At 48.0% G+C, this 23622-nt stretch overlaps 1 protein-coding gene across 3 annotated transcripts in view; it reads left to right on the forward strand.

Annotated features, from left to right (window-relative positions):
* The first annotated feature begins 286 nt into the window (after positions 1 to 286).
* The window catches only part of LOC108937714 (MAM and LDL-receptor class A domain-containing protein 2), a 32847-nt gene continuing 9511 nt past the window's right edge, over positions 287 to 23622 (forward strand). Inside the window, exons 1-40 of one of the 3 annotated variants that reach the window (XM_018757804.2) lie at positions 287 to 644; positions 4489 to 4684; positions 5379 to 5426; positions 5662 to 5775; positions 6040 to 6168; positions 6390 to 6489; positions 6696 to 6858; positions 7075 to 7309; positions 7819 to 7950; positions 8189 to 8316; positions 8621 to 8855; positions 8995 to 9257; positions 10008 to 10098; positions 11018 to 11161; positions 11375 to 11506; positions 11687 to 11814; positions 11895 to 12066; positions 12154 to 12273; positions 12892 to 13046; positions 13235 to 13330; positions 13459 to 13549; positions 13653 to 13775; positions 13878 to 13980; positions 14513 to 14663; positions 14788 to 15004; positions 15175 to 15301; positions 15397 to 15526; positions 15701 to 15779; positions 16166 to 16327; positions 16933 to 17058; positions 17225 to 17440; positions 17972 to 18091; positions 18193 to 18354; positions 19030 to 19118; positions 19220 to 19387; positions 20825 to 20989; positions 21780 to 21888; positions 22504 to 22620; positions 22708 to 22807; positions 23434 to 23596. In XM_018757804.2, coding sequence (XP_018613320.1) covers positions 4657 to 4684; positions 5379 to 5426; positions 5662 to 5775; positions 6040 to 6168; positions 6390 to 6489; positions 6696 to 6858; positions 7075 to 7309; positions 7819 to 7950; positions 8189 to 8316; positions 8621 to 8855; positions 8995 to 9257; positions 10008 to 10098; positions 11018 to 11161; positions 11375 to 11506; positions 11687 to 11814; positions 11895 to 12066; positions 12154 to 12273; positions 12892 to 13046; positions 13235 to 13330; positions 13459 to 13549; positions 13653 to 13775; positions 13878 to 13980; positions 14513 to 14663; positions 14788 to 15004; positions 15175 to 15301; positions 15397 to 15526; positions 15701 to 15779; positions 16166 to 16327; positions 16933 to 17058; positions 17225 to 17440; positions 17972 to 18091; positions 18193 to 18354; positions 19030 to 19118; positions 19220 to 19387; positions 20825 to 20989; positions 21780 to 21888; positions 22504 to 22620; positions 22708 to 22807; positions 23434 to 23596 — 5331 coding nt within the window. In that variant the 5' untranslated portion in view covers positions 287 to 644; positions 4489 to 4656. The remainder of the gene's footprint in view (positions 645 to 4488; positions 4685 to 5378; positions 5427 to 5661; positions 5776 to 6039; positions 6169 to 6389; positions 6490 to 6695; positions 6859 to 7074; positions 7310 to 7818; positions 7951 to 8188; positions 8317 to 8620; positions 8856 to 8994; positions 9258 to 10007; positions 10099 to 11017; positions 11162 to 11374; positions 11507 to 11686; positions 11815 to 11894; positions 12067 to 12153; positions 12274 to 12891; positions 13047 to 13234; positions 13331 to 13458; positions 13550 to 13652; positions 13776 to 13877; positions 13981 to 14512; positions 14664 to 14787; positions 15005 to 15174; positions 15302 to 15396; positions 15527 to 15700; positions 15780 to 16165; positions 16328 to 16932; positions 17059 to 17224; positions 17441 to 17971; positions 18092 to 18192; positions 18355 to 19029; positions 19119 to 19219; positions 19388 to 20824; positions 20990 to 21779; positions 21889 to 22503; positions 22621 to 22707; positions 22808 to 23433; positions 23597 to 23622) is intronic. The other 2 variants (XM_018757805.2, XM_018757806.2) reach the window with 2 other exon arrangements.

Here is a 23622-nt window from a genome sequence, read left to right on the forward strand (position 1 = left end):
GTTACTTTTAACCCCATTTTGATAAATAATGACTTGTTCCATACAGACAAGAGCATCCTTGTTACTCCAGATTATGTTTATAAGGCCGTGGCCAGGCCAAGAGCAGCTGTCCGTGAAATGTGACCGTTTGATGGGGATTTTAGTGACACCGCAATCATCACACAGCGGCGGCAGCAGAAGAGACGCGGCTGACGCGAAAACAACTCGATGCGCGAGGCGGATGACGTCACGACGCAGTTTATTCCACCGCTCCGCTGCGGGTCAGGTGTGCGTGCGTGCGTGCGTGCGTGCGTAGGTGCTGCGAGGTGATTGCCAGTCCGAATACCGTTATTGTCGCGTCAGGGAGGAGAGTCGGACGCGGACGCGTGTTACTGCAACGCCCGAACGCGGACGAAGTATATGACCGCGCGCACAGTGTAAACTGTCAAGTGTAGAGTGCGGAGGTAAAACGATGCACGCGGGACACGGAGACACACACGGCGCGCTCTGACAAACGGCGAAATATGAAACACGACGAATCATCTGTGAGTGGGACTTGGAACACGGAGGTGTGACGAAATACCGGACTGGAGAACAAGAGGCAGGAGTACTAGACGGGACAGACTCTCGGGACTGAAACATAAACACAAGACTTGAGAAAACAGGTAACTAAAGTTCGCCGGGAGACCACGGTGGACCTCTAATTAAGAATCCGCGATCCTGCCTCAGTTCTTTGTTCTTTTCGTGCTTCGCCGGAACTTAGATGCGCGGCACTGAGTGGCGCCTCTTCTGGCCGCTAGAGGTATTGTCCCTGTGGCTCGTCACTCACAGTTATATACAGGTGAAATAAAATGCGGGAGACATTGGAACGTATTTGGTTAAAAGCGCCAGGTTGTTTTACACACTGACTGACTGACTGGCTGAGGCCGCTCGTCCCAAGCGGGGTCGCGGCGAATCGGAGCCAAGCGGCGCGAGGCGCAGGGGGCACACGCACGACGGGACGTCAGTCCATCACACAGGGCATCTCGAGCAGGACTCGAACTCCGGACGCACCAGGGTAGGACCCCCCCTCCGGTTGTTTTAGTTCGGTTTAAAAAAATGCGTGTTTTATATATGGACATGGAGTTGTGGTCTGGGCACTAAACGCGAAGCCCGCGTGCAGCGCAACAAATAAAATGACTGACTGCTGGTTCCGTTCAGGAGACTGGCTGTGCATTCCATTTCTTACGCACCCACTTGACTTCTTTATTTCACTGTATCGTCTTTTATTCGAATATTCCAGCAATGATTCCACCGTGGGTCTCGGGTTCGAGTCCCGCTAGGGGTGCCTTGCAATGGACTGGCGTCCCGTCCTCGGTGTGTCCCCTCCCCCTCCAGCCTTGCGCCCTGCCGGTTTAGGTTCCGGCTCCCCGCGACCCCGTATGGGACAAGCGGTTTCACACAGTGTGTGTGTGTGTGTGTAAGAGAGAGAGAGATTCCACCGCACCCGCATTTTTTGTGCGCAAAAATACAGTGGTGCGCGGCGCTCTGGATTTGGAGCGAAGAAGAGGGACGCACGGAGTGTTAATTTTGAACGTTTATTAGAGCAGCATTATTACAGGGAAATAACGCTCTCGGTCTTGTGCCCCAAGCCATCTTTCCCAGCCTGCTTAGCGCCCCTAGGCTTTCTTTCACACCCTGCCAAAAAGTCACCCCATTAGTTTCCTCATAAATAGCCTTAGTGGCTGAACCCTCCGTTAACTACTTAGAATAAACAAATTGGGGTTGTGAGGTGTGTTTCTGGGAAGCATGTGATTGATTTTGCAAGTGTTTGTGATGAAGAAAATGTAATGGATTGGCTGATTATTTTTGTTTGATCCTTTGATCTTCTTTTTCTTGGGGTGGGGGGGCTTCCCCGTTCTGAAGGTGAATCTTATTTAAGGTGCGGAAGATATTTCGGGGGTACAGGCAGACACCAAGGGTTAAAGCTTTAGCTGAATCCCATTTAGTGTGTTGTACATGTGTGACTCAAAAGCTGTTGCCTTTGGACCCAAAGGTTGCAGGTTTGAGCCCCACCTCTGATTGTAGTACCCTTGAGCAAGGTACTTAGCCTAAATTGCTGCAGTAATGTTACCCAGCTGTATAAATGGGTAAATAAATTCTTCCCCTCCCAGCTGTCCTGTCCTCCTCTCACGATCCATCGATCAAACCGGACAACTCGCTCGTTTTGCCCACCTCCTCGGCTGAGAGTCTGGGAGTGACGAGTGACTCAAGTCTGTCTTTCTCTCAGCACATCGAAGCCACAATCCGGTCCTGTAGATACATCCTGCATAATATTCGGAGGATCCGTCCCTACCTCACAACTGATTCTGCCCAAGTACTTGTCCGGGCCATGGTAACATCCCGTTTGGATACTGCAGCTCTTTCCTGTGTGGCCTTCCCGCTACTGCCATCAAACCTCTACAGCTGATACAGAATGCTCCTGCACGAGTTGTTTGACTTGCCAAAGTGTTCCCACGTATCTCCTCTGGTCATTTCTCTGCACCGGCTTCCTATAGCTGCCCAAATCAGTTTCAAGACCCTGGTTATTGTCTACAAATACATCAACAGAACTGCTCCCAGCTATTTACAAGACTTTATCAACCGCTACACCCGAACCAGACCGCTCTTCTACATCTCCTCGCTCAGTGGTCCCACGAATGAAAGGTAAAGCACGGAGGTTTTCGGTTCTGGCTCCGTTGTGGTGGAATGACCTCCCCCTCTCACTCAGAACCGCTGAAACTCTGTCTACACTCAAGAAGGGTGTGAAAAGTCACCTTTTCCAGACTCACTTTGCCCAAGAGCTCTCCAGCTCATGTATGTTGTAAATGTTCATGCACCGTAACTTTACGATCGTCCCGATAAAAATTTACACAGCCGCTACTCCTGTATGGTATGTAAATGTTTGTGTACCTTAAAAAAAATGTATTATTGGAAGGTGATCAGGATTAGTCTATCCTGCGTCTTGTGCACCTACTCGAGCGATGAACATCGGTGCATCAAGTGGAAAGAAACAAACTAGGTTTACTCATATCTGCAACTATGTCTATTTCTCCTAATGTACAAATTGAATTTTTGCTGAGATGTACGTTGCTTTGGAGAAAAGCATCAGCTAAATTAATAAATATAAGTGTGCAGTCACACAACCACTCCTGATCTGAGCACCCTTATTACACATTTAGCACACCAAATTGAAGAGTGTGTCTGGACCCAGTTAGAGAGAGGTGTTAGGGTGAGGAAAAAGAGTGTAGCCCATCTATTGAGTGTGGGCAAGGAACACTTCTGTTGATTTGCCTTCTCTGTCTTGCTGGAGTGCACTAAGTTATGAGATCAGAGAACCTTCATGCTTTCTGTCAAATACCCTTATTTGAGAAGCGTGTGTGTTTGACCATTCGATAAAAGAGGAGTGGCCTTTTCTCAGCACGCTCAGCAGGACAAAATGTCATGGTTTCGTAATGAGACCCATTTGATAGAAAAGTGTTTAAGGATGCAGAGCCATCACATAGAAGACCCCAGCAAGGAAGAAATCTTGGTCTCTGGAACCCAGACCCCATCCTTTCTGCAGTGCTGAAGTTTTAAACAGCACAAGTGGGAGGCCTGTGAGGTCCTAGACCTCCTTGACACCTACCAACCAGGTGAAGATACAGCGAAGGAAGATCAAACGATGATGTCTTGCTGTGGGGAGTATGAGAATGAGACAACAGGCAGTCCACTTGCCAAAGGGAACAGTGACTCCGTGTGAGCACTGGTCTTACACACACACACACGCAGCAATGTAGACTCACCAGTAACATGTCTTTGGAGTGTGGGAGGAAACCAGAGCACCGAGAGGAAACAACGCAAACTGTATGTAGACTGTGAGGCAACAGCGCTACTTGCTGCACCACCGTGCCACTGTCCTTTCATTTCTTAATTGAATACATCGAAATGCAGGGAGTTCCGGTGTGTGTTGATGTGTAATTCAGGCTGAGTGGTTTGACGGTAGAAAGGAACCAGATTATCCCCAGAGTTCAAGGCTTGATCACTTTCATATTTCAAGATCTTTCACAAAAGTAACTATTTAGAGAGAGAATTTTTTTTTTTTTTACGGGAGTTAATGTCAAGTATAAATACAACAGCATTTTCATGGTGTTTCTGGGATTTTACTAAATCTCTGGGGGGTTAATTTTGATTCAGTTTTGAACCTCAGTATTGATTTTTTTTTTTTTATGCATTGTGGAAAACATGAAAATGTATTGATAATAGAGGAGCCTTGGTTTCTTATTGCACTACTTTCTTTGTGGATAAATAAACTTGAGTTACATCAGCGGTTTGACTGAAGTCTTCATTTGGACCTGCAGCTTTGGGGTTCTGTGTGTGTGTGTGTGTGTGTGTGTATGTGTGTGTGTGTGTGTGTGTGTGTGTGTGTGTGTGTGTGTGTGTGTGTGTTGATGAGAGTATTGCCATTTAACAAGCCCTTACCCCCCCCCCCCCCCCCCCACTGATCCACAGAGGACTTTACGCCCAGTGCTGATAAGGAGCTCCTGATAAAGTCACCTGCACTCCTCACTTGAGCTCCAGCTCTGGACCGAGTGTGTCAGGAGGGCAGGGGTTCGAGTTGCAGACACACCAGTTGGATACGTGTTTAGACAGGCTGACCCCCCACTCCCAAGCTTCGGAATGAGACCCCTGTCCTGCCTCCTCCTAGGTGAGACTCCGACAGCTTCCTCACGAGCGGGGCTTCACGACACAACAGCACACATGCTTCACACTGACATCCTGGCCCAGGGTGCGAAAGTGGGGGGAGAGGTGAGGGGTTTGGACTGCTGAAGAAGCAGGGTCAAAGCCTCTGGGCTCTTACGACCTGTCAGGGAACTGTTTGTCTGTGTATGATAGGCTGCTGTTATGATTATTAGTATTATTATATTATTACATTTTTTCTGTTTAAGGTGACTTGTAATGTCAGGACTGCGATAATACATCAGTGTTTTTGAAAGTAGATGGTAGCAATCCCATGTCAGTCATCGATGTACAGTACTAATACAGTACACGCTAGATCATGTACGAAAAGTACTATACTGTGTCTGTATGTGTGTTAGTGACGTGTGTGTGTTTTCATCACGAGTTTGTGTGTCAAGTGGGTCAGCTCACAAACAAACGTCCAGAGAGACTAAGGGGCAAAGTTTCCCCAAAACTGGCAGCAGAGACACAGTGGTGTGTGTGTGTGTGTGTGTGTGTGTGTGTGGTAGTCAGACATTGACATCACCCCTGTTGGGACACGGTAAAGGCTCTGCAACCAGTTTTCTGGACGTGTGACACCTCCTTTTACCGACACCTGGTTGTGGTCAGCTAAAAATAACAGATTTATCACTTCAAATCATCAGTGTTTGTTGGACCTGCAGGTTTCCTCAGCTTCCTGGCAGTCCTGCCCTGGGGGTCAGCTTCCACAGGTGGGTGGTCACCATGTCTGCGGTTTATGGAGATCAGCACCATTGGGGGGTCTGGGGACGGTGAGAGAACGGGGCTCGAGGTGGACGTTACCAGTCCTGGGATTTGGAAGTGGTTAGGGTTAGTTGATGAACGGTCCTGGCCATGGGGGTAATTGAATTCCTGTGCTTGTTGACCATGTTTTGATAACGTGATTTTGGCACCGGGGTATTTTTTCGTCCTTCTTCTGAAACGCAGGCCACAAGTGCGCTGAAGGGGACTTCCAGTGCGCCTCCCAGGAGTGCATCCCCCAGGCGTCCGTCTGCGATTACCACGGCGACTGCAGCAATGGCATCGACGAGGAATTCTGTGGTACGTCATGAGCAGTGGTCATTAGCACAGAGACCGGAGCAAATCCAACGAATTTGACTGACGGAACTTCACAGGGGGGTTCATGACCTCTAAAGATGGTTCCCAGCACTTATATTAGTGGTTAAAGAGATGCAAGCAAGAATGATGGTCCGAATGCTCCGCTCAAAGAACAGTCATACTTAGTTTATTGTCAGTCCATGTACATGACCATAGTAGTTCTCCTTCTTTACACTCTTCATGGTTTAACCCTTTGGGGGCCCCCAGGGTCATGTGACTTTGACCGGCACACCTGCGGCTGGATGGACAACAGCAGCGGTTCTTTTCGGTGGAGGCTGGAAATGGCCAACATCAGCTCCATCCCCGGAGAGGACCACACCACTGGCTCTCCGTTTGGTATTTATTCTTTGAAGAAATAATGGAGTGCAAGTTTATGGAGCAGATCGGAGATCAGGAGAGAAGTGTCTCTGAAACGGACGTGTTTTGAGACTCTTTCTGAGTACGGAGAGGGTTTCGGCAGCTCTGAGGGCCAGAGGGAGCTTATTCTGTCATATTTCTTGGACATAACAGTTTTTCTGACTGTCTGAGACTTGTTTGTCCTGTGATTCCTCCTGCAGGGGGCATGATGCACGTGGAGGGCTCAGACCCGTCCCTGTTTTCAGAAGCCAAGCTGGAGCTCATTCTTCACAAACCCACAGCGATAGGCTGTCGTATACGGTGAGAGGAGCCACGTGATGTGAAGACAGCAGCCTGCTGGCAAAGGCATCACTTACGTGCAGCAGCTGCACATGAGCTAGAGGCATGATGGGTAGTTGCCCTCAGAACTATCTCAACTGGAAATTTAAGTAAAATGAGTCAAATATATGCGTGCTTATGAGTCAGAGTCTCACAAGATGAATTGTCCTTGTCTTCACTGCTTGTAGCTTCTGGTACCACCTGCACGATGGCACTGGGATTTCCTCGGAAGTTTCTCTGCAGGAGGTCTCGCAGTCATCCCCTGTGGAGCTGTGGAGGGTGAAGAAAGGCCAGACCAGCGGGTGGGAAAACGCCACCGTTCACATTGGAAACAGGCCAGCAGCCTCCAGGGTGGGTTCTCTTCGGTGTGGTCGTGTTTTTTAGGAACAATGGTCAGAATGTCCGCTCCGGACTCCAGGCTTGTTCTTCAAAGAAGCCAAATGGTCTTTGTTTCACTCTCAGTCCACCATGAGACCTCCTCCTCTGCTTTTTGGGATATGAGGTTGTAACACACACACTGTCTCTCTGTCACCCCCCACACCTACTGTTTCTCTTCTTCTCCCGTAGTTGCTGTTCTCCGTCAAGCCCACGTTCATCGGCGAACAGGATGTGGCACTGGACGATGTCCAACTGCTGGACTGCTCCGAGAAGGATGTCCCGCCGAGCTCCTCCCGGCTCTCCTGCTCGTTTGAGGAGGACACCTGCGCCTGGTTCCCGGATGAGCAGGCACCGGACCGCTGGAGCAGAGCCGACGGGAAGAACCCGCAGGGAGGGCCGGGTCACGACCATACCACTGGCTCCGGTACATGGTGTTGGTTTGCGGCCCAAGAAAGGGTTTGACTGTTGTACTGTGAAGAAATGTATTCAGCCAGTATTGATGATTGTCACTAAATTGCTATTAATATATTTATATAAGACTTGGATTAAAATTTTTGCTAAAGAGCAAAATATTGTTAATTTTTAATCACTATTAATCTCACCCCTTTCTCCATGGTGTCTTCTTAACTCTGTACACCAAGCTGCTTACAACGATTTACCCATTTATACACGGGGTAATTTTTACTGTATCAGTTCACGGTAAGTGCCTTGATTAGGGGTACTACAGCAGCAGGAGAGATGCAAACCCGAATCCTTTGATTGAAAGGTGACAGCGCCAGTGTGAGCAGGAACTAGCCCTCTCCTTAGACCAAAGGGTCTGGGTTGTTCCGGGGAGGGGCAGTACCAGCTCAGAGTCCCAGTTCATTGCAAGCTTGCCCTTCTTGCATGGTTACCGTGGTACTGTTGTGCACACTCTCGCTGTTGTCCCTACAGGTTACTACATGTTTATAGCCTCATCGTCCCAAAGGAGGCTCCCGTTGAATGGCCGGATCCTGAGCTACCCCCAAACTGCAGACACCCCACGATGCATCAGCTTCTGGTACCACATGTATGGCGGGGGGGCAGGTGAGTGGCTCAGGGCAGCATGCCGAGACTTGATATGTCTAAAGCTTGAGTGCTGACACATGAGTTTTCTATTTTTTTCATATCACTTCTCTGCCATCCAGTGAAAACTGATATTGAATAACCGTTAAAGGTCTTGATGGGATTACGAGTTTACAGCTGTAACATGACAATGACATATTTAATATGAAGTGAGTGGCTCCACACAGTTCCAGATTGCTTGGGTGTGTCTCACTTCCAGGGGCTCTGAGGTTCTTGTCCCGCCGAAAAGGTGGATTGGAGATCATCGAATGGATGCGGTCTGGGACCCAGGGGAACAAGTGGTGGTTTGTGGACCTTCGCATTGAAGGAAGTGACACGCCTGTGCAGGTACTGTTCCGTACTCTTCCGGGCTCCATGATAGCGTTTGAGCTCTTATTCCTTGTGTCCAAAGCTCCTTTTCCTGAGTGGAAACACCCACCTCGCAACCTGTCCGATGGGAATGTTTTCCTATATATCGGGGGTTTCTAAATTAAAATGAATCTTGCAGGTTAAGATGTCATTTTTGAAAGCTGACAGTTTGGTGGCTTTCAACAACCCTGGTTCCACGGTCAATATCTGCAGATCGTTGCCTTGTGTGGTAACAACCCATAAGGTGCGTGTATTCACCGGTGCTGTTACTGGTGTGTGACAGTTTATTTTCGAGGCCAGTGTAGACGGGGCCTACAGCAGCATTGCCATTGATGACGTGGTAGTCTCGGAGGCCCAGAATGGCTCGTGCCCCCCGGAGAGAGAGTGCACCTTCCAGGGTTCTCGCTGCGGCCTGCTGGATGACATCACAGGGGACTTCAACTGGACCAGAACCACTGGGGCGCTGTCTATCAACACCACAAGCCCTGCCCATGACCACACTCTGGGGACCACCCATGGTTAGTGCCTACGATATGGTTAATTAATATATTTGCATATAAATGTTTCAGTTCTCAGTTGCATGACATCATCCTTAGGCAGGAGATATTAGAAATTGATATTTAATGACCTGCAAGGGGTTTGGTGGGCCTTTTTCAGGTTACTACCTCAGTGCTCAGATCTGGAAGCATCCAGCAGGCCACACGGGACGGGTCTTGACCCCATTGAATAACCCGACTGCAAAAAGCGGGGAGTGTCTCAAGTTCTGGTACCACATGGAGGGTGAGGGGGTCGGGATGCTCAGAATCTACCTCCAGAAGCTGCATGGGTCCAGGGTGCTTCTGTGGGCCACGGGTGGGGACCAGGGAGACCTGTGGAGACATGGCAGGGTGACTGTGCTCAGCTATGACACCCCCTACCAGGTGAGTGAGGTCCTGAACCACGATACAAACTGTTGAGGTCTGTGTGCTTGCTGAAAGGATCCAAAACTTTGACACCCAGTGAGTGTGTGTGTGTGTGTGTGTGTGCGTGGCACAGCCTGGTCACAGTTTTGTGGCATTGCTGAGGCTGCACTACATGTCTCTCCTGGGGAACGGCATGGATAGACTTTTCATTCATACACACGCATGCACACACACGCACGCATGCACACACACACACTCCTGAGGAATGGATATCGTCCCTGTGAGAAGATAAATGAATGAACTCTGTCGCTGTCCACACTGATAAAAGCTGCTCAGACTTCATAAAGCGTGAGGATTTTTACAGACGTTGCAGCAAGTGGTGCCACGATGTGCCCAGATAACATTCCCTCTTGGCACGTCGGCAGCAGCGGAGCAGATAGCAACACCAGTAAACATCCTCTCGTTTGAACAAGATGCGATAAGAGGAAGGGAAAGAAACGGTTCCAGGAAAAATCGACATTGGCTGCGGAGTGCAAAATTCTTCTGACCTTCTTGAACTCAAGAATTTTGACCTTGATGTAATGACAGTAATTCCAAGAAGATACTAGTATAGCAAGTTCCCAGTTCCCTGCTGGACTGGCTAAGTGTCTGTTGTACCGCATATGAGAAACAGTGTTAGGTCTGAGATGGGAGGAGAGTCCACCTGGGAATGTGGGAAATGTGGATTTGAGATTGGAACTGACTGTTCGCATGGTGTTCCACTGGCAGATCGTGTTTGAGGCTGAGACTGAAGATGGTTCAGGAAGGGACATAGCCATCGATGACCTCCTGATGCTGAATGGACCTTGCCCCCCTCAGGGTAGGTGCACTTTTTCTGAGGTGGAGGCATCTTTGCTAACAAAAACAACTAGCAGAGACAATCCTCAGTGGTTTCGATGGTTAGGTGCTGTCGAAATCTCAGGAATAGCCGTAAAAAAAAATGTAAAAATACTCTTTATACTTTTTATTATTTACTTTTCGCAACATTAAAATCAAAACCAATTTTAAAAGACGGAAAATAAAAATACGTCGTCTCCGCAAAGTCCGATTCGTTACTGATTGTTGACTGTGTAATGTTCCTCATCTTGCTGTTGATCACCAACACTCAGGAACAGCAGACGCAAGGTGTAAACACTGTGGTAGTAAGTTGAATTAAGGTGGCCCCACACGCCTGTTTGGGTGCTGTTTGGCACGACCTTACTGCTCACTTGGTAAATACGGATCACGTTCGCTCCACTGAAGACAGATTTTAGAAAAAAGGTGTACAGAGAAAATGCTGTTCAAAATGAGCAAAGAAGGGTGAAGATGTTTGTATCTTTGAAGCCTTGTAACTCAACCATTTGCAACATGAGGAGCTACTGTAAATGGTGGACATGTCCTTTTTCCTGTCCTTGATATATCCACTCATTGCGGCTGTTTGCCATATTCCAACAGTGCTGTAAAACTGAATACATGCAGTATTTTTTTTTTTTACCATTTATAGCCTATAACACAAGGTCAACAGAGGCCATCCTGGCAAGCATATCTCAGAGCTCTGCAATAATATAAGTCAAAGTAATATGTTACACGTTTCGAAAGAGTCTGCAATATAATTGCTTAGTTTGCAGAAGTTGTGCGACTATCATGATATTTTCATAAATATTTCTTAATATTTTTGTATATTTACAGCCAAAAACACAGTGGGACTATGTATCACCTATAGGGGGCAGTATCTCTGACTTCAGTGCTATGTCTTGCAGGGTTCTGTGATTTTGAGACGGACCTGTGTAGCTGGGTGAGCGCTCGTCCTGTGTCCGATGGAGTAGACTGGGACTGGAGCTCAGCCTCTGCCCCCAACAGGGCCCTTGCCCCACTAGTGGACCACACCACCAACTCCGCTCTGGGTAGGTCAGGTCCACGACCCTGGCAGTGTGGACTGAAGGTTGAGTATGATGATATAAGTCAGGGTCGAGTGTGATGACTTGTGCCAATGGTAGATTTTTGCAGTTTCGACTGATGTCTACTGTGTACTCAACTTTTGGTCTTTTCATTGAGTCTACCTGCTGCTCCTGTGAACATTTGCCTTGAGTTTGTGGGTTTGGACACGTTTTCCATAGGTCACTACATGTACTACAGCAAGCAGATGATGATTCCCGCAGTGACCGCTCACCTACTGAGCGAATACTTGGAGGGCTCCTCCACCAGCTGCCTTGTCTTCTGGTACTACATGGACTACATGTTTTCCACTGGTAAGTGTGGAAGATCTCAGTTCCACAGCGTCCTGTGTTAGTAAACACTCGTTGGAGGTCAACACATCTGGGATTTGGGGCATTAGGTCATTTGGGGTCTCCAATATTCATAAGTAATCCATAAGTGTCCACCTTCGTCTTGAAAGCACTTTGAGTTGCTAACTTGACACATTGCATCAGATGATGTGAGGCTCACAGTGTACGTGAAGGACGCTGACGGTCTCCGTTCAATCTGGAGTGAGATGCAGAGCCAGGGGGCCGTATGGCTGGAGGCCCAGCTAGACTACAAGGCTGTTGGACGACATCAGGTAAGTCCTTCTTCGAAGGGTGCGGCACAGTGACTTCAAACAAAGCAAAGCCCAACAACACTTTTGCTGGTCTGTTCCAGATCCTCTTTGAGGCGAAAGCACAGAATTCGTTCGATGTCGGGGACATAGCCCTAGATGACATTTACATCAAGACGGGTGTCACCTGTTCAGACCTGGCTGCAACTACAGCGGCCCCCACCACAGAGCCTACAACCATCCCGGAGAGTCTGATGGACTGCAGCTTTGAGACAGGTGAAGGCTGCGTTGGCCTGATCTGGGTCTGCTACCTGGTCATGTTCATCAGACATTGGTCATTTAGCTCTTCCTGTCCACGCTCAGACCTGTGCGGCTGGGTCCAAGAGACTGGGGATGCCTTCGACTGGGTCCGCCAGACAGGGTTGCACGTGGTCATGCCTGGAGATGGGCCTCGCTATGACCACAGTCTCAGCAGTAGTGAAGGTGAGGTCATCCTCATGTACCTTCTTCACATCCTAGATGTATTGACATGGTTTTCTCCTTTCATCTGATTGCACTCAAAACCTTTACTTGTTTGCTTTTTAGCAATAATATCAGTAATATTAATAACTGAGCTCTCTAAGCAAGCTCATAACAAAAGGTCAACATCAACAGTCTCCGTAAGTTAAAGCATCATTGTTTTCATGAAATTTCTATAAGTAATTCTTCCTTAAAGTTGACTCACCACTGTTTATTTTGTAGGAACTACTGCAGTTTTTTTTACATTTATATGAGAATAAATGTATATGAAAGGGGGCCTGGCCGGGTCCTGCTCTCTGGCGGGTATGGGGTTCCAGTCCCGCCGAGGGGTGCCTTGTGACAGACTGGCATCCCGTCCTGGGTGTGTGTGTGAGTCCCCAGCCTCACACCCCATTTTACCGGGTTAGGGTCTGGATTGCCCTGACCCTGCTTGGGACAAGCGGCTTCAGCCAGTGTGTGTGTGTGTGTGTGTGTGTGTGTGTAAACTTATATGAGAATGGATGCATGTAGTTTGATATAAACATTTCACTTTCTACATGCTTTGTTGTGTGTTATGTTGGTTTTTGATTTGTTTCCTGGAAGGGCACTACCTGATGATCTCAGCAGTGGGGACCAAGGACGTCGAAACGGCCGTCATCTCGATACCCATGATGCTCCAGTCCACGGATGTGTGCGTCAGCTTCTGGTATCACATGCTGGGCTCCTCCATATGTAGCCTGGAGCTTCTGGTCGAGACCGTAAGCGAGCCATGTGCTTTGAATTCTCTGAATCTACACCTTGTTTTTGTACCACCAGTGATTTTCAGATCGTCTCTGATTGGATTATCAGTCATCTCATTCTGAAATACCGCTCACAATTTTAATTTATAACATTGTTTATTAATGTATTGATTGCAGTTCATTTTCCTGAATTTCTTTACTTCTAGAAGGAATTACAAACAGTGGTATGGACCCGACAAGGTACTCAGGATGCCAAGTGGTTGAATGCCCAGGTGACCATCAACACGACCGGCGTGCAGAGAGTAAGACCTTCATCTGTAGAGCTTGTTCATGTAAAGAGAAATGAGTAAAGCAGTCCTTTCAGAACCCTTGACTCAATGACCCAGCTCTAAACACCCAACTGCACACACCCATCTCCGTTTTTCAACAGGTCAAGTTGTCTGGAAGGAGGAAGACCACAGGCAGTGGATTTATTGCGATTGATGACATCACTGTCAGGGAAGGGTCCTGCGTAAACTGTGGTGAGGGTTCCGTAGATCAAACTTCATCACAGCAACAAATCATGAACAAGCCAGGATTGCGTGGTGCCAGTGGTGTTCACGGATCCTCCCCCCTCCATTGCAGACCCATGCGGGTTTGAGAACCCATCAATGTGTGAGTACGAGCAGGACGTGATGGACGACACAGATTGGATTCGCACTGCCAGCCCAGAGGACACACCTGACCGCACCTACCAAACTCCCCTGGGTGAGCGAGCACCTGGTTGATTCAGGCCACATTGTCACAGCAGCATGTGGGAAATTTCTGGTAGATGTTTTGGAGACTGACTCTGGTCCTTCCCTCTGGAAGGCCACTCCATGGCTGTGTTCGGGAAAGAGTTGCAGAAGCAGGGAGTGGCCATTTTACGAACCCCAGAGTTTCCAACTACAGCCGAGTCCTGTGTACAGTTCTGGTGAGCTTCCGTGATATCATTGGTCTTCTGTGATTCATTGTTGTTTAAAGCTGTTTAATGAGTTTGTAAGTGTTGAAGACGCCATTAAATTTCTTCAGACTCCCATAAGCAATGCCTTATGAGAACAGCCCCTCCCCTAAACTTTGTGTGACTTCCCTTGCAGGTGTCAGTTGTCTTGTAGCCGTGTGCATCCAGAAATTGCTTGCCTTTTTATAATAATATCAGGATAACGAGTCCTAAAGAAAAAAAAAAATGTTCAAGTTGAAAAGGCAAAGAAAAGCCTTACTTAGCAATTTAATGTGATAAAAAGTAGAATTTTCTTGAAAGGCAATATTATTACAAATGACTTTGAGTGATTTTATTTAATATTCATTTATCACATTATTCATTATTTTGACCTGCTTGTTTCAATAAAGGGTCACGGTGATCCAGAACTTATTCTGGAAGCATAGGATGTCAGGCAGAACTCGTACGCTTTGTTTGTTCGGTACTAGTTAAGGGCAGGTGGTAATGTCTCCCTCTCTTTCTGTAGGTACTGGTTAAGGGCAAGTGGTAATGACACTCTCTCGGTCCACATCACCCAGGGTGAGGAGCTGGGACCTGCGCTGTGGCTCCTCCCTGGGGGGTCCTCTCAGGGCTGGGAAGTGGCTGAGGTCACTGTGTCCTCCCCAACCAGATTCAGGGTGTGTTCCTCCATCACCTGTTCTTAGGACCTCTGTCTCCATGCACGTGTTCAGTGGAAATGAGGACTTTCTGTTTGTCTTGAAACTCTTTCTTTTCTCTCATTCCACACACACACACGCACAGGTGTTGTTTAAGGCAGGCATGGACGCTGCCCCCAGTTCCTTTATGCAGCTCGATGACGTGTTGGTGAGGGGCGGAGGTTGTGTTCCGACAGGAAGTTGTGATTTTGAATCTGGCCAGTGCACTTGGAGAAACTGGCATGGCAACGGTCATGACTGGATCCAGGCAGACGGGCACTCCCCGGGGCCTGATGTGGACCATACCACCAACACTCCAGACGGTGGGTCTGCAGTTCGGTTCTAACGGCTCAGTACCTGTTCTCTCTGAATCCCTGGGCTTTTCTTGCATATAGAAGGTTCCCATCCACACGCTGCTGTCTGCGATGTCCAAACCACCTTGCTGATCATCTATGACTTTATGACGTGGTCCCTGTGCATTGACAATCCCCAGGGAGGTTTTTGTTGAGCCCGGCCCAGAACCGCGTTATGAACCAGAGCAGCAGAGCAGTACTGGTCTCCGAAAGGTTCCAAGAGGGTGGTGCCATCTGCTTCTCGTTCTGGTACCACATGAACACGAGGTGAGCAGTAGGAAAGGGGTGTGTCTCCCTTGAGCACCCCCTGGATTCTGGGGACAGTAAAATGTCCAGGCCTGACATATACCCTTTTTTCACAGTGGGTGTGGGGTCCTGCGCACCTACCTGTGGGCTGGAAACTCTCAAAAGGACCTGTTCTTTGAGACCCAGACAGGTGGGAACAGCTGGACCAGGGTTTCTTATACTCTTCGTGGACCCAAAGGATTCCAGGTAGATTAATGCTAGTCTGTGTGTAGGTGTATTTTTCATAACTTAATTTTCATGCATAATTGTCTGAGTCCATTATCCAACCACTGTGCCCCCTTCTGCTGTAAACAGGACATGTGCCCGATGACTGGGTAGGTGGGGCTTTCTAACAGGTGTCTTGATGCTCTGTGGTCACAGGTGGTGATAGAGGCAGAGGCAGGATCTGAGGGGTTCATTGCCATCGATGACCTCTATGTGACCCCAGGAGCTTGTGATGGTGAGAGAGAGTCCGTTTCACTGATGTATGGATGATTGACCTATTGTAAGTAGTGTATCTAGCAGTGTAAGTCACCTTGGCGTATAAGGTGTGTGGGCTAGTAACACTACATAGTGTCCATTGTAAGATGCTTTAGAGAAAAGCATCTGCTAAGTGAATAAATGTAAATGATGGTAAGAGGAAGATGTTGTCCACAGGACTATAGAGCAGAGTAACAGAGAGACATCGGTGGAATTATGAACTCGCTCGTGAACATTCAACGCCACACTCATCAACATTGCAGAAAGTGGTGAACACCTTAGCTAATATGAGAGACAAATCCCAATCGTGTTTTTTTTGACCATGTGGTTCTTGCGTACTTCTGCCCTCGGGCCTCTCCTCCGCAGACGAGGAGATGACAACCGACTTTGCCGACTGCACGTTTGAGACGGATGCTTGTGGCTGGAAGGATGTGAGCATAGGGCAGTTTGCCTGGCAGCGGGACCGCAATGGGACCACCACTGACAACACAGGCCCATCTGTGGACCACACCACGGGCACAGAGTTGGGTTAGACTGCTTCTCCAACCTCCTACACTACAAAACACCAGTTTTAGTTATACACACGTTTCTTATTCTCATGTTATGAACAATTAAGTTTCATAATTTCAAAGACACCAATGTTTTCTAGTTTCTTTCTTTTTAGTTGTTTTTTTTTTTTTTCTGGTTATGTCTTCTTATATTTCTGTTTGCCCACTGAGCAGAGAGATGACAGTAAAAAAACACACAAATGGAACAAGCACACACACATTTTCTGAACCGCTTGTCCCATACGGGGTCGCGGGGAACCGGAGCCGAACCCGGCAACATAGGGCGTAAGGCCGGAGGGGGAGGGGACACACCCAGGACGGGACGCCAGTCCGCCGCAAGGCACCCCGAGCGGGACTCGAACCCCAGGCCCACCGAAGAGCAGGACCCGGTCCAACCCACTGCACCCCCTGCACGGAAGTTGTTTACAGCTCATGGTGTTCCTGAATCAACGAGATGAGGAGCATTGCACGTGTTTGAACGATACACCGGATAGGAGTCGGCATTGAAAGGGAGTTTCTGGAGTTGAAGTATCTCATTTTCAGTTGCTTTAATTGCTTTTATTTTGTTACGTTTGAGCAATACAGGCTGGTACATGGCAGTGGAGGCCCAGTATGGAGATGTGAACAGCTACGCAGCTCTGCGCAGTGCTACCATGAAGGAGAGCAGCTCACAGTGTGTGCTGCAATTTTACTACCACATGTATGGGACAGGTAGGACTGTGTGTATTGCGTATGTGTTCAAAACGGAGTAACATGGGGTGGGGTTATTTACAGCTTTAAAATGCTTGTTCCCATGAAGTTCCCAAAATGATACACATACTATATAATTGTGTGCTTGTGCGTGTGTGTATACGCTTGTCCATCTGTCTTTGCACAGGCATCGGTCAGCTCAGCGTTCTGCTCTCCAAGGGTCCCAGGGACACACAGTTATGGAAGTTGGTGGGTGATCAAGGCCAGGGCTGGAGACGGGCCGCTGTGGATGTGGGTCGCGCACCAGGGCTCTTTGGGCTCATCTTCAAGGCCAGTCGGACCTACAGCATCCTGGGGGACATCGCCATAGATGATGTGGCTTTCCTCAACTGCTCCCTGCCTGGTAGAGGAACTTGTCCAACTCTGTCCCCCTGTGATTAAGGAGCATTGTAGGGAGTTGGGAATGAACACTGTCAGTGATCAAGTTTCTAGGAGCCTTGCTGTTGGACCCCTCACTAATATACTTGTTAAACTTTTTTTCTCTGAACTACCCATAAAAGGCCATTAATGCAACTGATTATCATTGACATTTTTTAATTTAGCTGATGCTTTTCTTCAAAGTGACTTAGACTGTTGCGGTAATTGCAATTATTTAATTATTTATACAGCTTAGGAATTTCTGCTGTGTCACTTTAGAGTAAGTACCTTTCTCAAGGGTACTACAACAGGAGGCAGGATTCAAACCTGCAACCTCCAAGTCCTAAGGAGGCAGCTCTCACCATTGCACCACTTTGTGGCCCGCTTGTTATAAAAAACAGTTGACGATCAGGAATGTTTCTATGTTATATGCCCACTAATACAAGAGGACATTTGAAAACAAAGGAAAGAGTACGCCTGGTGTGTTACCTGCTCATTTCTCCTTGTTTCCCCTCAGTGCCCCAGGATAGGTGTCCGCAGGATGAGGTTCGCTGCACCAATGGGGTGTGTGTGGACCCGAGTGCAGTGTGTGACTTCAGCGATGACTGTGGGGACCGCAGTGACGAGACGGACTGCGGTAGGAGCAGTCGAGATTCACCCTACGCTGATGTGAATTGGGGGTGGAGAAGAGTGGTTGGGTGTGGTCTAACGCCACACTGATGTCCCCTGCCCCCACAGAGCTCCGGGGCTTCCTGAACCGCTGCAGTTTTGAGCACGGCCTATGTTCCTGGCAGCAGAGCGACCTAGACACACCGGGGGCAGAGTGGATCCGGCAAAGTGCCGAAACTACCCTGTCCGAATACGCACCACCAAGAGACCACACTCGAAACTCAGCAGCCGGTACAGCCTTTGCTCCCACCTATATCATGACACCATGTCATCTGACTATTCCTTAAGGAAGTCCAGCACAGCACTTAATAGGCCCACATTAACGGCCAATGATTATTGTAACATAAGCTTATTAATCACATGTTTATATCAAATTCAGTCAGCTAACAGTACCTTGCAGTAAAATGAATACAGTTAATCACTGCTGGGGCTAGTGGTTCAAAATCAGTGATGCATAGGTTTTCAGTTCCAGCTTCTTCTGGTCCTCAGAGCTGCTGAATCCCTCCAAGCATTCAAGAAGGGTCTCAAATCCATCTCTTTCAGAGCCACTTCTTTCCTTATCTCCTGACAGATACATAAATGAGTTCAACACCATCTGCTGTGATTATCTATGTATTTCCAATTTGAATGTCACTTCTATAGGCAGCTGCTTAAAGGATGTGAACCAGCAACATGGTGGTATGACAAGCTGTATGTCAGTAATCCTGTGTCTGTGTCTACACCTCTTAGTCTGTTTTGATGCCCTTTTCTCTACTATTGGTTGTCTGCCCCTTTGGAGAAAAGTGTGTGACAAATGAATAAATGTAAGCATTAGGAGTTGGTTGTGGCCTGATTAGCCACCCGCTGTGTTTTGTACCTGTGTGGTGATCAGTTCAGGTCTAGAGGAGCTCACTGCTGTTATTGTAGGTCACTACGCCATTCCTGGAGCTCGTCTCCACCCAGGAGAAACCTCAGAAATGCTGTCGGCCACTTTGCTGCCCAGCTCCAACTGTACTGTGAGTCTGACCGATGTCTCTACAGAACCACAGTTGGCTTTTAGCTGTGAACCGTTCCCAGAAAGGATCATGTAACGTGTGCTTTTCTTGTCCTCCTACAGGTTCGCTTTTATCACTGCAGTCACAGCGACTGCTCGGGGCGGCTGACGGTGCAGCTGAGGAGCGTGCAGAATGCGAGCGATGACCAGGTGCTGTGGGTTCGAGAAGAGTCGCGCCACTTCTTCTGGGAAAGGGCAGAGGTCACATTCTCCTCTCATGTCCAGAGCAAGGTAAGAAGACATACCTCACATATCACTGCACGTCAGAAGTCACAGATTGACCATCCATGTGTCTCTGCCCAGAAACCGCAAATGCAGGAGAAAGTGGAATGACAGTGTGCAACAAAGTATCTGCAGGCTTTGGTTTTGCCAAGACCCCAAAATAAACCCAGTCATCAGTATAGGGCCAACAGGTGGCGTAGGAGTTAGAGTCATTGCCTTCTACTTGAAGAACTCAGGTTTGAACCCCTGTTTTCTCTTAAGAAAGGAACTTACCCTGAATTGCCTCATTAAAAAAATACCCTGCTGCATAAATTAGTACATCATTGGAAGTCACTCAATGTAAAAACTACACATTGTGAGCTGGTTTAGTGTAAAGTGTTACTAACTAATAATTGTTACCTTGACGGGGGCGCGGTGGCACAGTGGGTTGGACCAGGTCCTGCTCTTCGGTGAGTCTGAGGATCGGGACCACCAAGTGAGCAGAAGTAGACGAGCGAAGGGGTCTGTATGGGGTGTAGCGGTTGATAAAGTCCTGTAAATAGCTGGGAGCAGTTCTATTGATGCATTTGTAGACAATAACCAGGGTCTTGAAACTGATTCGGGCAGCTATAGGAAGCCGGTGCAGAGAAATGAGCAGAGGAGATATGTGGGAACACTTTGGCAAGTCAAACAACTCGTGCAGGAGCATTCTGTATCAGCTGTAGAGGTTTGATGGCAGTAGCGGGAAGGCCACACAGGAGAGAGCTGCAGTATCCAAACGGGATGTTACCATGGCCTGGACAAGTACTTGGGCAGAATCAGTTGTGAGGTAGGGACGGATCCTCCGAATATTATGCAGGATGTATCTACAGGACCGGATTGTGGCTTCGATGTGCTGAGAGAAAGACAGACTTGAGTCACTCGTCACTCCCAGACTCCGAGCCGAGGAGGTGGGCAAAACGAGCGAGTTGTCCGGTTTGATCGATGGATCGTGACAGGAGGACAGGACAGCTGGGAGGTGAAGAATCTCTGTTTTAGAGTGGTTGAGTTGGAGGTGGTGATCAGACATCCATGAAGAGATGTCTAACAGGCAGGTAGCAATGCATGCGGAAATGTCTGACGCACCAGATGGAAAGGAGAGGAAGAACTGGGTATCATCAGCATGGCAGTGGTATTTGAATCCATGGGAGGCTATGACCGGACTGAGGGAGGAGGTGTAGATCGAGAAGTAAAGAGGACTCAATACCGAGCCCTGCGGGACACCAGTTGAGAGGGGCAGAGGAGAAGAACAAGAGCTCCGCCAGACCACTAGATCTATCAGATATATAGGACTCAAACCATCTTAGTGCCGAACCTTTGATCCCAAGCTGAGAGTCCCATAGAATCTATCTGTTTGAATCATTATCTACAGACATTCCTGGTCCTTTATAGTCTGTCTTTACAACAGCTACACTGAATGCTTTGCAGGTTGTACTACGGTACGAGAGAGGAGTGGGCATTGGAGGGGATGTGGCAGTGGACGACGTGTCCTTCTCTTCGCAGTGCATCCACGATCCAGAGAACAGTTCTTTACCTCAGCCCCCTTCACCGTCGACGCTGCCCTCGCCACAGCCCTCAGTCACACCCTGTAAAGTGAGCATCTCCACGGGAAACATCACTGTCTTCACACACAGACGGAGGGCGATAGCAGCTCATAACCAGTTTCTTTCCAGAGAGCATAGGTTTTCCTTTTTCATTTTTTCCACACTTTTTAAATCATTCATCTGTTTCCGTAGTGACTTACATTTATTCATTTAGCAGACTACAAAGTGACATACATCTCATCAAAAAATACAATGTGTTCATTACATCGACAGAAAGATAGACCTGGATGCAGACGTGTGATTCCTTAACGCAGTTAATTTGTTACTTTCCACCATATGAACCAACGTAGATCACGAGTAGCTGCATGAAAGTTTGTTATTCAACAGTTATGATCTCAAAAAGTTATTGAGCATGAGCATTTACACGTTAACATGTACTTAAGAGATTATGGGAGAAGTGAGTTCGAAAGAGGTGCGTTTTAAGACCCTTCTTAAATGTAGAGAGAGATTCAGCAGTTCTGAGTAAGAGGGGGAGGTCATTTCACCGCATCGGAGCCGAAACCGAAAACCTCAGTCCTTTAAACCTTAGACTTAAAATGTTCAGCCGTGTACAACAATTTACCTGATTCGTACTTCAAGTCGTCATACTTTGTTGGTTTCTTACTCTTCCACAAAGTGCACTTTCACTGTCACTCCAAAGCAGTGGTCATGATCTCCAGCCGGATGTTTGGTATCTTTGGTTTTGTCACACAGACTGTGCAACATAATTAATGTAGATATTAAGGATCAATCGGTTGACATTCTTTACACCCGATCACCTCCTGTGCCCTTCATCTCAGGCTGAAGAGTTCTTCTGCTGGCTGTCAGAAGGCATGAACTGCATCCCTGCAAGTTCTCAGTGTGACTATGTTAAAGACTGCCCCTGCGGGGAGGATGAGGAGAGCTGCGGTGAGACACTCTATCCTTTCTGTCCCAAATGTCATACTGTATTTATTGTTGTGAAGTGCCATAGAATTGGTGTCGACTCTTATGGACCACCTAGATAGTGTTTCCAGAATGTTCTGCACTTCACTTGTGTCCCAAGTTTAGAAAAGGATGTGTCCATTGTCACTTTGGTTGAGTCCATCCTCCTGGTTGCTGCTCGTTCTCTTATTCATTTGTGCTTCCAGTGAGGGTTCCGTTTCATTTGATCCAACATCCATCTGCTTGTGTTCCTCTATTTCCAGTGTCCTTAAAAATGTCCTCAAAAATGTCCTCCAGCTCCACAGTTCAAATGAATCTATGAATTTCCTGTCCTGATTCATCAGTATCTTCCTTTCAAAATCCTAGTTACATTATATTACCACTGATTGAATAGTTTTACTGTTCATTTTTATTCATATGTTGGCACTTCTGAGCATCATTTCCAGACCTCTCATTGCAAGACCTGTACACAGAAATCAAAGCATCCTAACAATGAAGACCATTATCTCAGACTTGTTACCCCGGTAATTTTGACAGGAGACCAGCTGCCAATGCAGATTGTGTCCATCACTGTCCACCTCATGCTTTGTCTGCCCCCAGGACCTTGCACTTTCGAGACTGGACCCTGTCAGTGGACTGATGGCACTGTGGGGGGCAGTGGGTGGTGCCGACAGAGGGCAACAGGGCCCATGGAACCAGACCACACCACAGGCTCAGGTATCCCCTCACATCCCTCCACTGGCAGAGTGATGATTGAATTTCCCAGTTCAGTCACCATGACCTCTTCCACAAACCTCCCCTCAGGGTATTACATGAGTGTGAACACCAGCCAAGTCCTGTTCCCCAATGAGGCTCGTCTTCTTAGCCCAAGTCTTCCACCCTCATCTTCCTACTGCCAGATGCGGTGAGTAACACACACCATTGCAGAAGGCACAGAGGTCAGTCTTGAGCATGGTAATTACCCTGAACTTAATAGTGTCATTATCCAGTTGTGTAAATGGGTAAATAGTTGTAAGTTGCTTTGCAGAAAAAGCATTGACTAAATGAATAACATAAATAGACAAAGGTGTCAGGTAGTAAATTAATAAATGTACTGTTTTCCTGATGGTGGTGCGGTGGTGCAGCGGGTTTGGCCAGATCCTGCTCTCTGGTGGGTCTGGGGTTCCAGTGTCGCTTGGGGTGCCTTGCGACAGACTGGCGTCCCGTCCTGGGTGTGTCCCCTCCCCCTCCAGCCTTTTGCCCTGTGTTGCCGGGTTAGGCTCTGGTTCGCCGTGACCCCGCTTGGGAAAAGCGGTTTCAGTCAATGTGTACAGTGTTTCTGTGTTTTCCAGTCGATCCTTCTAAAAAGTCCTGTTTTCTTCTACTAACATGATACAGTACCATAATAATATCCATTTACTGTAGGAATAGTACAAATGCATCAGCAGAAATACCGCATGGAACACCAGCGCAGGCGGCAATGTTTCCAGGACCTTCCGCTCCCTCACCATGGTTATTATTAAACATCACTGGCGTGTCCCCCGCTTGCAGGTTTCACTTCCGGGTACGAGGAGGAGGACAGGGAGGCCTGAACATTTTTCTGCAGGAAAGCAACGGTTCAGAAACATTGCTGTGGTCCTACCACCACGGCAACCGCAAACACCAGTGGAATGCAGAACTGCTCACCGTGGGGCAGATAACGCAGCCATACAGAGTGAGTGTGTGGGGTCACAGTGAGGT

This window comes from Scleropages formosus, chromosome 7 (assembly GCF_900964775.1).
Source record: "Scleropages formosus chromosome 7, fSclFor1.1, whole genome shotgun sequence".
Lineage (NCBI taxonomy): Eukaryota > Metazoa > Chordata > Actinopteri > Osteoglossiformes > Osteoglossidae > Scleropages > Scleropages formosus.